The 13,473-nt window shown below is 43.3% G+C and overlaps 1 protein-coding gene across 2 annotated transcripts in view; it reads right to left on the bottom strand.

Annotated features, from left to right (window-relative positions):
* The window catches only part of CNTN3 (contactin 3), a 259,535-nt gene that overhangs the window by 118,851 nt on the left and 127,211 nt on the right, over positions 1-13,473 (bottom strand). For both annotated transcript variants that reach the window (XM_084635126.1, XM_084635127.1), the window contains one exon: positions 6,383-6,478. In XM_084635126.1, coding sequence (XP_084491252.1) covers positions 6,383-6,478 — 96 coding nt within the window. The remainder of the gene's footprint in view (positions 1-6,382; positions 6,479-13,473) is intronic.

Consider the following 13,473-nt stretch of genomic DNA (forward strand, 5'->3'; position numbering starts at 1 on the left):
CATATGCACACATGATGGCAGGCAATGCTCTACATGAACTTGGGAAGTTGATGTGCTTAATAGGGCCTTGCCCCTTTATTACTGTTTCAGCAATTACTTGTTTTGGAACAAAGACAACAGTACAGAAAAAAAATCATTTTAACATCTCCTTCTGGCCAGCTCCTTCCTTCCTTTTCAGGAGAAAACAAACATCCTATTAATATTTTTAAGTGGGCATGTGAAACGTGTGCCAAACATTAACATGTTTCATTCACACCAGAGGTCTGATATACCGTTTCTCTTTCTAAACAGTCAAAAATATAGTATAAAGATAGTAAAAGATCAAAACACCCTCCAAGGACTTCAGAGGGCCTTAATGGTTAAAATGAATGAAAAAGATAGATGTAGATTCACGTAAATCTAAACTTCAGATGTTATTTCACCTCATGTGTTTTCTGGGGAGAATTTCCTAATGATTTGTGAAAAACAATATGTTTTAGCAGAACAGTTGTGATACAGTGAAAATTATAGCAGCTAGAAATGTTTTCCCATATCTGCAAATCAATTATTATATCTGATATGGGGCATCCTAATTATCAAAAAAAAACAACTGTCAAATATAATTACAGGAGATTTTATGTGCAGTGCACACAGTTATATCAGCAAAATATTTATTTAAAATAAAACCCAACCCACTAGGCACCATTACAATCATTATAAAAATATAAATATTCAGTTGGATCTATGACCAAAAAAGAACTCAAAAATAAAATCCCCAATATGCATCAAAATTGAAGGTCTCCCTTTCAATTTACCGTCTAATCTGACCTGCCCAAATGGCAAATGCCAAAACACCAAAATTACCCTAACTATAGTATAAACATTCTTCTCCTCTTTTCCTAGTCCTTGATAAGAGACATGAAGTATCCTCCCAGAAATGCTAGTGAGTATACAATTCACTAGCAGTTCACGGCACAGTTTAGCTAGCAAACTAAGTCCAGAAACGTAAGTGTTCCACAGTGAGTCAGTTAAGAGCATTTACTGTAAATCACTCCCATCCACCCATCGTAATCCAACAGAAATAATTCAAACAAAACTAGAATGTGAGTCCAGTCCTGCTCCCACTGAAGTCTTGGCAGTCGCTGCAGCAGGATCAGTCCCTATGGAACTCCACTCACAAATGCGAAAGCACATACATAACTTTGATCGCATGAGTAATCTCATTAACTTCATAGAGACTACTCCTGTGAGTAAAATTAGTTACATGCTTAAGAGTTTGCAAGATGACTCAGGCTTTTTAAAAATTAACATGGGCTGTGTCATGGTAAAGTTATTAAGTTCTTCCTGAGCTCTAATCGAAGTGAGGGGATACTACTGTCTGCATGGACTAAATGTGTTTTGCTCTTCACCCCTTGCAGGATTTAATAGTTCTTTCCTCAATCTCTTCTCAACATCTCTGGGCACTTAAGTTAATTACTAAGCTGGAAATGGCCCACTATTACCAGCAGGACAGTGGGGTGGGAGTAGGTATTGTTTCATATTCTCTGTGTATATATAAAGCCTGCTGCAGTTTCCACGATATGCATCTGAGGAAGTGAGCTGTAGCTCACGAAAGCTTATGCTCTAATAAATTGGTTAGTCTCTAAGGTGCCACAAGTACTCCTTTTCTTTTTGCGAATACAGACTAACACGGCTGTTACTCTGAAACCTACTAAGAATACAGGAATAGTTTCTGCAGGGACCTGGGGAAAGAAACCCTAAAAACGATATTATGAAATGTTTGATGAAGATTTCTAAACCGTTTTGTATAGAATTAGTTTATTTATTTGACAGTTCAATGGGAGAGAAATGCTGACACAACTGACTGACAGAGGTTAAACTTTTGGCTTGGAGAGCTGGATCAATAATTCATGGATGTTCAAAAATCTAACAGAACACCATGATGTTGTGTGAATAAAATAGTCAAAGGTAATGGTTTCATTGTTCGCCTGACTTTATTGTTACCTCATGTTTGGCTTATACAATACATTTTATATCAATTGACTCCAAACAACTGTAGATTGAGTGGCAATTCAAGAACCTAACGCTGTGAACGTGTGCTTACCGTTTCTTGATAGTGCCATTAGAGCCAACAGAACTACTCATATATTTAAAAATGTACATAAGTGTTTGCAAGGTCAGGATCCAATTCAAAGGTGGAAAATGAAACTGTTCATGCTCGTGTGCTTCTTTCTACTCTATAGCTTTTTTGGATGTGTGTGTATTAGATCAATTGGTAAAACCTTATTAACTTTGGCTGTGAATTTAACAATATTTATTTTTAAAATTCATTTATCTTGGCACAACTATATCACACAAAAAATAATGGTTACTGGAGTGCAATACATTAACCCGGCTTCACAGAGACATGTAACATAGATTTGCTGGAGATGCAAAACTCAGATCCAGATCTTGACCATCCCAATGTTCAGGTTTGTTTGTGGTCTGGAGCTTAGATTCAGCCCATTCAAAAGAGACCCTGGTCCTATTCCTATGGCTGTTCCGCTTTGTTCTCATACCCCCAACAACTTTAGATAGTGGTCAGTTCTTCACAAGCCTGGGAATCCTAAATGGATGTCAAGAGCCACTCCTGATTCCATTGGGGTATCTCACTGGCACCTCAGCTGTCTTTCCCTCCATTTTGGTGAATAACATTTATAGTTTGGATGCAAGTCACATCCCATCTGTGAATGATGACAGGAATTCTCACTTTTTCTACGCGTCATTTTGGACAGCGATTCTTAGCAAAATCATCTGGTTTTTTATCACCTTCTGTTTGGCACCTCAGACTTTCACATTCCTTAAGTTCCACAGTGCTGTAAAATACTGGAAGCCAATACACATGGCCTTGTTGAATGACTGACATCAGCAATAAAAGCACTGGTCTATCTGCAGGAATACGTTTTCATTCGTCTATTTCTACAGAGAGATGGGAGAATGCGCCATCTCCTCAGCAACAAGAAAGGGGAAAATGGGTGGGAGGAATGAACAGGAGTTTAGAGTATACATCATGTCAAAGACAGAAAAATTTAACAAGCTCAGCCAGATGTAAAATGGCCCCTTTAAGGCTGCATTTGCTTGGCCCTGTCAAACACAGAGCAATAGTATCTAAATCGCTGCATTACCAATGCCAGCCATTCGCCCGTGTCTCGTTTATATTCACCTTGCCTGGGAAATAGCATCCAATATTTAACATTGCAGTACTTCCAAAATGTGATTGCACATCAATAATTAAAACAAACAAGCAAACAAAACTAGTTTCTTTCAGAATCTTAGGGAGGCCCAAAGCCAATTAGTCAAAGACATTTTAAAATACAGCATGAATTATAAAATGCACATAGCCTTTTGCCTCTAATGGAACTTTGTTTTCATGTCTATGTTTGCATGGTCCATCAGAATATTTGTTTTAGCTCTGGTTGAGCATCACCACATTACAGTTTCTCCTCCCTAGACAGAGTCAGATTTATTATTTTATCTGTCATGAAAATAGATACATTCTAGCAAAACTAAGACCAAACCTGCTCTTTCGGGTAATTACAGCTATGTAACTACACAGGCTTCAGCAATGATGCCCAGAAGGCAGAAATTAACCATAAGGGTTATCAATCAATGATCAGAATTACTGTAGAATCAGAGCCACTGAACTCCAAGAAATTAGCTGGAGGTTAGAGCATACTTCAAAATCCCGGTAAATCCTCCTTTCCCTTCCTTCCACCCCTCAGCCTCAGTTTTCTGTGATTTTTCTTTTCTCTCCTCTACATCCAGTTCATACATGGGGGTCCTTTCTCTCTCAATTTGTTCAAAACAGAATGAAATGTACTAGATTCTATATTCTGAAATTCCAATACAGAGTGACTCAGACTGGAATTTTAATTAATTTCTCTGTGCACCCTCCCATCCACCTCTCAATGGAGTGACATGTTTCAGGTCTACAGGCAAGGCTGGAAAGGCAACCAGGTAAACAATTACTATTTGAGTTTTGTTAGCAGTGCCCTTGGGATCACTGAAAGGAACTAATCTTGTTCTAATAAGAGGTGAGTGACTCTTCCACTAAATAGTGTGCCCACAAATAAATTTGCATTAAATCTGAAAGTTAGAGTTTTACACTACTGCTTTCAGCTAATTAATAGGCCCAGTGCTGCTTGTAGGATCACCAGGAAAGGCTGCCAACTTAATAGTTGCTCTAAGTTTCCAAAGAACATAATCAAAAGGCAGCCAAGTCTTCTCTTGTGTTATGAGAGGGTAGTTCAGGAGCAGAAAAAGGTATATAAACAATGTTTGAGGCTGTGGACTTCCCTGTAGCAAGAGTGCACATTTTACTTCTTATGAGATGGGTGTCATCTGCCAGTCGGTGTCGCAGGTGTTGATTGTCTGACAGGCAACCATTTAAATAATACTGAACAGAAGTGGGAGACACTAGGCCATTTTATTTCAAAATTTCGTGTCTGGCTAAACCTGATCCTCATGACTGGCCCCATCCAAGTAAATCTGATTCATGTGTTATTTTTGCATCGAGCATGTGTTACTTCCAGTGAGAAATAATACTTACATCTGCAGTAAATGTTACGTACTCAGTGTTTTGGCAGAGAATCAACTGGGCCTGTCAGTGCCAAGCATGAGAGCAACTGCAGGCCTCAAAGGTGAGAAGAGAGACAAAGGTGCATGACACGTGTGTGAGTGGGTAAGGCAAAGCCGTGGAACCCAACTAACAAGTACCCCCACTGTCATGATGGGGTTTATCCACCCACCCCCTCACACACCCCAAGCTAGGACAGAGAACAGGAGTTGACACATACAGACCCTCAAGCTAGCAGAAAGAAAGGGAGAGAGAAGAGAAGTTAAACAGTCCCTTCCTTTCCAGCAGTCAAAAGCCAAGTGACCTTTCTATCCAATAGCTGGAGGGGAGCAAGGATATGTATGTTTGGCAAGGTGGAAGTGTGGGAGAAAAGGAGGAGCAGAATCTCCTTCCCAGAAGTGAAGAGGGTGAAGAGCAAGGGGGCTTGACACCTAGCTACCAAGATGTGCAGAGCAGGAAAGAGGACATTACTGGCATAGCTGGTTAAGTCAATAAATATCTTCTTGGAATGGACTCCTGTAAGAACAGCCATACTGGGTCAGATCAGTGGTCCATTTACCCCAGTATCCTGTCTCCCGAAAGAGGACAATACCAGATGCTTCAAAGAGAATGAACAGACCAGGGCAATTTCGAGTGATCCATCCCCTGTCATCCAATCACAGCTTCTGGCAGTTGCAGACTTAGGGACACCTGCAGCATAGGGTTGCATCCCTGACCATCTTGGCTAATAGTCATTGATGGACCTGTCCTCTATGAACTTATCTAATTATTTTTGAACCCAATTATATTTTTGGCCTTCACAACATCCCATGGCAACAAGTTCCACAAGTTGACTGCGTGCCCTTCCTTTTGTTTGTTTTAAACCTCCTGCCTATTCATTTCATCAGGTGACCCCTGGTTCTTGTGTTATGTGAAGGGGTAAACAACACTTCCCTATTAGCTTTCTCCCCACCAGTCATGATTTTACAGACCTCTATCATATTCCCCGTTGGTCTTCTCTTTTCTAAGCTGAACAGTCCCAGTCTTTTTAACCTTTCCTGTTCCATACCACGAATCATTTTTGTCGCCCTTCTCCACACCTTCTCCAATTCTAATGTATCTTTTTAGAGATGGGGCAACCAGAACTGAACACAGTATTCAAGGCATGGGTGTACTATGGATGCATATATTGGTATTATGATATTTGTCTTATTATCTATTGCTTTCCTAGTAGTTCCAACAATGGTCATGATTTGGCTCATAAGCTCTCTGGGACATGAACTGGCATTTCCTGTATGTCTGTGAAGTGCCTAGCAGGTAGGAGCCCTAACTTGGTTAATGTCCACTACAACATAAATACATATCAAACAATAATCAGAAAATAATAATCATAATTGACCAAGCACATCTAGCTCACAGAAGGATTTTTAAAATCGCAGGCATCTAAGACAAGTTATAAAGAATGGAAATTATTGCTGACAGGTATATTAAAAATGTCTCCCAGTATCTACTAGCGTGTATGTTCTCAGATGTTCATTCAGGTCCTTCAAGGTTATCAAATGCTTGTTCACCTGGCACTAATAAGATAAACATGGTTGGGGGGAATCATCTACTAGCATGTAGAGTCCTTACATGGACTAGTCCTAAATTTTTTGTGGAATAGGCATTTCAAGTGGCATATTTATATATGGAACTTCTACTGCAGGGGAATTCTGGTTGTTTACTCTAAGATCTTTACTTTAGTGTAGGGGCTCAACCTGGCATCATTTAACTATGGCAGCAAACAACATAGCTGCAAACATTTCTTACCTCCAGAATGAGGTGGTGGTCTGCAAAGCAGCACAACTCCTTGACCTTCTCGAACAGACACTGTAGTTCTCATTTTAGTTTTAAAGTTTTCAGGATCTGTTTTTGAAAGAAAAGAGAAGTGGGTATCAGAACACATACAACAACAGAAGAATACTTTCATAGAGGGCTCAAGTCTATCACTCTTGTGCAGGACAAGCAGCAATTTACTACACAAATTAGTTGCACTGATTTCAGTGGACTACTCAGTACAAGCAACTACTCTACATGAGTAAGGATGACAGAATAAGGATCAAATCAGGAATTATTTATGCAGAGATACGAGTAAATAGATACTGAACCTGAATCTGATTTCACTGATGCTGGGTTTAAGTCAGCATAACTCAGTCAACTCTAATGATGTTACTACTGTAACTTGGGTTAGAATCAGGTCTCTAATGTGCAGCTATTTGGTACCTAGAGTTTCATCTGAAATAAAGCATTTGGTATTTGGGAATAACATTAAGGATCTGATTTGAACGTCCTCTGATCACCAGTAAATTCACATTCAATAGCCAATAGCGGTTCAGAAATTGGAGGGTGTCTTTTTGATACTACTGACCTTACTCAGGCAAAATTAGCTTTGAAGTTCATGGTAGTTCAAGTAAGGACACCAGGACTGGGCCTCTGTATATTGGGCTGGATTCTCCACTGCCTTGTACCTTGTACAGTCATTTAAATATCTATGTAAAGTGGGTGTAAAATACTGCTAACTCTGTGAGTAAATGCAGAATTTCAGATCAGTAACATTTTATACCCACTTTGCAATGGTGTAAATGATGACACAAGGTCCAATGGACAGTCAGGCCCTGTTATATTTATCCGTGATGCCAGAAACAGCCGTAAATACAAGCTGATAATTTGGTACTCCATCCAAAAAAATAAAAAAGAAGTCCTCCCCAGTAAATTCTAAATAATCTTAAAGCAAATCTTTCAAACACAAACTTGCAGAGACATCAGCACAGGATTTTGAAAACAGAGCTCACAGTGGAGAGCAGTTTTCCTTCAGTACAATCTGAGATCTGCTCTCAAGATACTCATTTGAGTGTTATTTACAGTAACAAAGACCTGAAGTACACCATTACAAATTAATAGGCCAAACAGAAGTCAATTCAGAGAGCTGTAAGTAGAATCAGCTACGAGGGGGAGGGGGGGAAATGTTTACAACTTTGGAAAGGGGAGAGGCACAAAAGTTATCATGTACAGATGTTTGATGATGCACCCAAATGACTTTTTAAAAGCTTTACAGCCAAGCATAAAAAAAATAGTTTGTTGACCAACAATAGCTGTTTTCCAGTGTCATTTATATGTAACATTAAAAAGCAACAAAAGATGTTCACTCAACAAGACCACTCAACTACAGTAATTATGCATTTCAATGCCTCATTTTAAAAAAAACCTGTTGCTTAATGCAATAGTAATAATGTACTTCTCATTCTTCATATTATTCTTTAAACAATTTAAAAACGCTAAAAATCAAACTGAAAGAGAAAACATCTGTGAGCTCTTAAGAGCCTATTAATGTATGAACCTGACCATCTCTCTCTTTTCATATCAGAGTGACATTGTAGTCTCACTGGGGCAGTCAGTCACCTTACAGGCAGACTGGTTTTACTCATGCTTGCCATACAGTGACTCTCTCAGATACATTGGGAGCACAACACAAATGGACACATGTGACACTGCACCCTGTATTCTTCACAGAGATATTATTATGATATGATTATGGCATAATTCTGATGTACTTCATGCAAGACCGGTCATGTGAGATACCATTGGAAACGTTGTAGTTTACTGAATATGATTATCCTATTTGTATGCATGTATCATTTCTGTATCTGAAGTTAGGAATATTGACTATATATCCGTATTACAAATGTGTTTACACCTGGGGAATGCTCACTAGGCAGAATGCACTCAGTCCAGATGGCTGGCTGGGAAGGGCCCATTCAGATTAAAGGGCCATTAGGGAAAACAATAGGCCTTAGAAGAAGTTTATCTCCCACCGGAGTGGGGGGGGGGTGGTCTGAGGATGCTACAAACAGCCTCTGACTCATGGCTGCTATGATGCTACAGGCACATGTGATCAGGTCACCGGGTGCTGGACTCCATCTTGGGATACCAGTATTTTTCCACTGATTGGCGTGAGAACAAAGCTTTGAAACCAAGGGTTCCCACCATATACAAAAGCTATATAAGGCAGGGGAGTGACATTATTGGGGCTCTCCACTGACTTCCCATCCAGAGAGACTCTTGAAAACACCTAAGGAACAAAAACTGAACTGGGGGGAAGTGCTGGAACCACGCTAAAGGGATTTTGTGAATGCAACACCTGGGGATTCCAAGCTGTAAGTTAGTGCAGCTTGCCCCTTAGGAGCCTGAAGCCTGCTTGCCTCATCATTTAGGGTGATAATTGGGTATTCATATCCCTCCTATGTAGTATATTAAGCTTAGTTGGCATGTTTTGTTTCTTTGCTAGGTTATCTGCTTTGATCTGTTTGCTATCTCTTATAATCACTTAAAATCTACCTTTTGTAGTTAATAAACTTGTTTTTGCTTGTGGAAATCATAACTCGGGGCAGAAGGCTTTCTGTGGATGAAGGGAAAGCAGTGGACGTGCTGTTCCTTGACTTTAGCAAAGCTTTTGACACTGTCTCCCACAGTATTCTTGCCAGCAAGTTAAAGAAGAATGGGCTGGATGAATGCACTATAACGTGAGTCGAAAGTTGGCTAGACTGTCGGGCTCAACAGGTAGTGATCAATGGCTCCATGTCTAGTTGGCAGCCGGTATCAAGTGGAGTGCCCCAAGGGTCGGTCCTGGGGCCGGTTTTGTTCAATATCTTCATAAATGATCTGGAGGATGGTGTGGATTGCACCCTCAGCAAGTTTGCAGATGACACTAAACTGGGAGGAGTGGTAGATATGCTGGAGGGTAGGGATAGGATACAGAGGGACCTAGACACATTGGAGGATTGGGCCAAAAGAAATCTGATGAGGTTCAACAAGGACAAGTGCAGAGTCCTGCACTTAGGACGGAAGAATCCAATGCACCGCTACAGACTAGGGACCGAATGGCTAGGTAGCAGTTCTGCAGAAAAGGACCTAAGGGTTACAGTGGACGAGAAGCTAGATATGAGTCAACAGCGTGCCTTTGTTGCCAAGAAGGCCAATGGCATTTTGGGATGTATAAGTAGGGGCATTACCAGCAGATCGAGGGACGTGATCGTTCCCCTCTGTTCGACATTGGTGAGGCCTCATCTGGAGTACTGTGTCCAGTTTTGGGCCCCACACTACAAGAAGGATGTGGAAAAATTGGAAAGAGTCCAGCGGAGTGGAAACAAAAATGATTAGGGGACTGGAACACATGAGTTATGAGGAGAGGCTGAGGGAACTGGGATTGTTTAGTCTACAGAAGAGAAGAATGAGAGGGGATTTGATAGCTGCTTTTAACTACCTGAAAGAGGGTTCCAAAGACGATGGAGCTAGACTATTCTCAGTGGTAGCGGATTACAGGACAAGGAGTAATGGTCTCAAGTTGCAGTGGCAGAGATTTAGGTTGGATATCAGGAAAAACTTTTTCACTAGGAGGGTGGTGAAACACTGGAATGCGTTACCTAGGGAGGTGGTGGAATCTCCTTCCTTAGAAGTTTTTAAGGTCAGGCTTAACAAAGTCCTGGCTGGAATGATTTAATTGGGGTTTGGTCCTGCTTTGAGCAGGGGGTTGGACAAGATGACCTCTTGAGGTCGCTTCCAACCCTGATATTCTATGATTCTATATTTCCTCTCCACATTGAGGGAGGGGGCGAATTTCATGTGTTTACGCTGTACACTTCTCTGGGCAGTGCAAGATGGTATAATTTTGGGTTTACACTCCAGAGAGGAGTGAGTAAGTGCCTTAGGAACTGGGAAGTGCCCTAACTGTGCCACCCCATGAAGAGCTAATCACAGCATCTGTATGTAACTGCAGCTGGGTATGTACCTACCTCTCTGTGTGCTGGTGAAGTGCAGGCTGGAGCCTGTGAGAGGGCTTGGCAGGCTGGTCACTGGAGCCTGGGAGAGGGCTTGGCAGGCTGGTCACAGCAGTACAGTGTAAAGGGAGCCCAGGCTGGTGGGTCAGGGGAGACTCAGTGTTACCCCAGTTCCAGATGGCACCCGGGGGGAACCCATCACAACATGTTTTTCACAACTGTCCTCAGGAGGAAGATCTTGTGGTTGAGATACATGAGAAGGGCTCAGGAACTGGGTTGCCACAGAACGTGTGTGTGAATGTGGATGAGTCACTGAGGCCCAAATTCTCAGAATAATCAAGTAATTTTTGTTACTCCAGTTGTATTCACACAGGGCCTGATGTTCAGCGGTGCTGAGCACCTATAACTCTGATTTACTCCAATGGGAGCTCAAAGGAAGCTCCAAAGCCCTTCAATCTCAGACCCTCCTATGTTTGTCTGGTTGCCCCTTCCCTGCCTCCCTCAATGTGACAGCACAACTCATTAGCCACCCTAATATTCTTGCACCTTTACTCCTTACACAAAGAGGGGACAAGATGAAGTGAGGGTTAATAATACTTTTCTAAGTTGGGTGAAACCTTGTTATGGGTTGAGTTAAAATCTCATTCAAACTGAATGTGCCCTTCACCCAAGAAACACTTACGGGGCCACACTTAAAACAAGGCCTAATACAGTCTGTCCAGAAACTAGCACCACATGGACAGAATGTTGAAATGGGTATTGTTCTGACTCGGGGTGTGCGTGAGAGCAGAGCACATAAAAAAAGAGAATTACCAGTTTCGTAACTGGTGTTCTTCGAGATGTGTTGCTCATGTCTATTCCATTGTAGGTGTGTGTGCTCACCACATGCACCTGTGCCGGAAGTTTTTCCCTCAGCGGTATCCGTAGGGGAGTGGCTCTGGTGCCCTCTGGAGTGGCGTCCATATGGCGCGGTATAACGGGCGCCGGCAGCTCTCCGCATCCTCAGTTCCTTTTTGTGGGAAACTCCAACAGTGGGGAAGGAGGGCGGGTCACAGAATGGACATGAGCAACACATCTCGAAGAACACCAGTTATGAAATAGGTAACTGTCTTTTCTTCGGGTGCTTGCTCATGTCCATTCCATTGTATATGACCCTCAAGCAGTGCCACCGGAGGCAGGTAGGAGTTCATGAACGTGTCGATTGCAACACAGCTTGGCTGAATCCAGGGTCACTCTGGCCTGCTGGGTGATGGGCTTTAATTTTGGTAATGGCTACAAGGAAAGCTGCTTTCCATGACAGATGTGAAAGGGAGCAGGAGGCCAGGGAGGCCCCATGAGCATCGAGAGGATGAGGTTGAGGTCCCATTGCGGAATTGGGTTCCGGACTGGTGGGAAGAGCCACTCTAGTCCCTTCAAGAACTAGATGGACATGTCATGTGAAAACAACTGTTTGCCCTGGACCTGTTGGTGGAAAGCTGACATGTCAAATGCACCTTGATGGCAGAAAGCACAAGGCCTTGTTGCTTAAGGTGGAGCAGGTAATTGAGGATGGCCTGCACAGATGACTGTGCCAGGGAGATGCCATGCTCCTCTGCCCAGCAGGAGAACAGCTTCCACTTTGCCACGTAGATGGCTCTGGTGGAGGGCTTTCTGCTTTCAAAGAGGTCCTGCTGTACCTGGCTGGAGCAGGCCCTTTCCTCCGGGTTCAACCTCTCAGCAACCAAGCTGTGCAGTGGAGGGAGGGTAGGTTCAGGAGCAGGTGCTGCCCATGGTCTTGCAAGAGGAAATCCGGACAGCTGGGCAGTGGCCATGGGGGCACCATGGCTAGGTTCATGAGTGTGCCGAACCAGTGCTGGTGAGACTATGCCGGGGTGAACATGATGACTCTTGTCTTGTCTCTTTTGACTTTTGCTAAGACCCTGCTGACCAGTGGAATCGGCGGGAATGGGTACATCAGATCCCCCTCTCACAACAGAAGGAAGGCATCAGAGAGGGAGTCCCTGTCTAGGCACTGGAGAGAGCAGAAGTACTGGCACTTCCTGTTCTGCCTGGTGGCAAACAGGTCCACTCAGGGAACCCCCCACCTTCGGAAGAGCAACTGGACGACCTCTGGGTGGAGGGACCACTCATGGGGAGAGAGGAAGGACCTGCTGAGGTGATCCGCCAGGGCATTCCGGATGCCGGGGAGGTGCGATGCCTCCAAGTGGATGCCATACTGGATGCAAAAGTCTCACAAACAGAGCACTTCCTGGCAGAGGGCTGACAAGCGAGCTCCCCCTTGCCTGTTGCTGTAAAACATTGAAGCTGTGTTGTCCAGGAGTATCTGTATACTTTTATCGGAAATGTGTGGCAGGAAGACTCCGCAGGCTAAGTGAACTGTCCTGAGCTCCCTGACTTCTATGTGCAATGTCAGCTCCACTGAGGACCACATCCCTCGGGTCCACAACATGCCGAGATGCGCTCCCCAGCCAAGGGTCGGTCGGAGGCATCCAATATCAAAGATACCGAGGGTTGGTGACTCTCGAACAGAACTCCTTCCAGGTCCACCCTCGGATTGGTCCACCACCTCAGGGATGCAAGTACCTTAGGTGGAATCATGATGACCTTGTCCAGATGGTCTCTGGACGGGTTGTAGACTGTTGACAGCCATTGTTGGAGGGATTGCAGCCTGAGCCTCACATGGCGGACAACATAAGTCCATGCTGCCATGTGGCCCAGCACTCTGAGACAGACCCAGGCTGTGATGAGGGGATATGTAGAGACGCTGGCAATGAGACACGCTATTGTCTTGAATCTGTCCTGCGGCAGAAATGCTCTGGCACTTGTGGATTTGAGGACTGCTCCGATGAATTCTATCCTTTGTACTGAGACTAACGTTGATTTTAACTTTTTATCAACAGGCCCAGAGCATGGCATGTGAACTGCAGCACTGAGATGCCAAGATGACTTGAGACCTGGAGCAGACCTTGTTGAGCTAGTCATTGAGGTACGGGTAAACCTGGATACCTTGCTGTAGCCAGGATGAATGGGAGCACCCCGAACTGGTAGTGAGTGGGACCCACCATGAAGCACAGGAATCATCTGCGT

Source organism: Lepidochelys olivacea (genome assembly GCF_965140295.1).
Source record: "Lepidochelys olivacea isolate rLepOli2 genome assembly, chromosome: 7".
In the NCBI taxonomy this organism is placed as follows: Eukaryota; Metazoa; Chordata; order Testudines; family Cheloniidae; genus Lepidochelys; species Lepidochelys olivacea.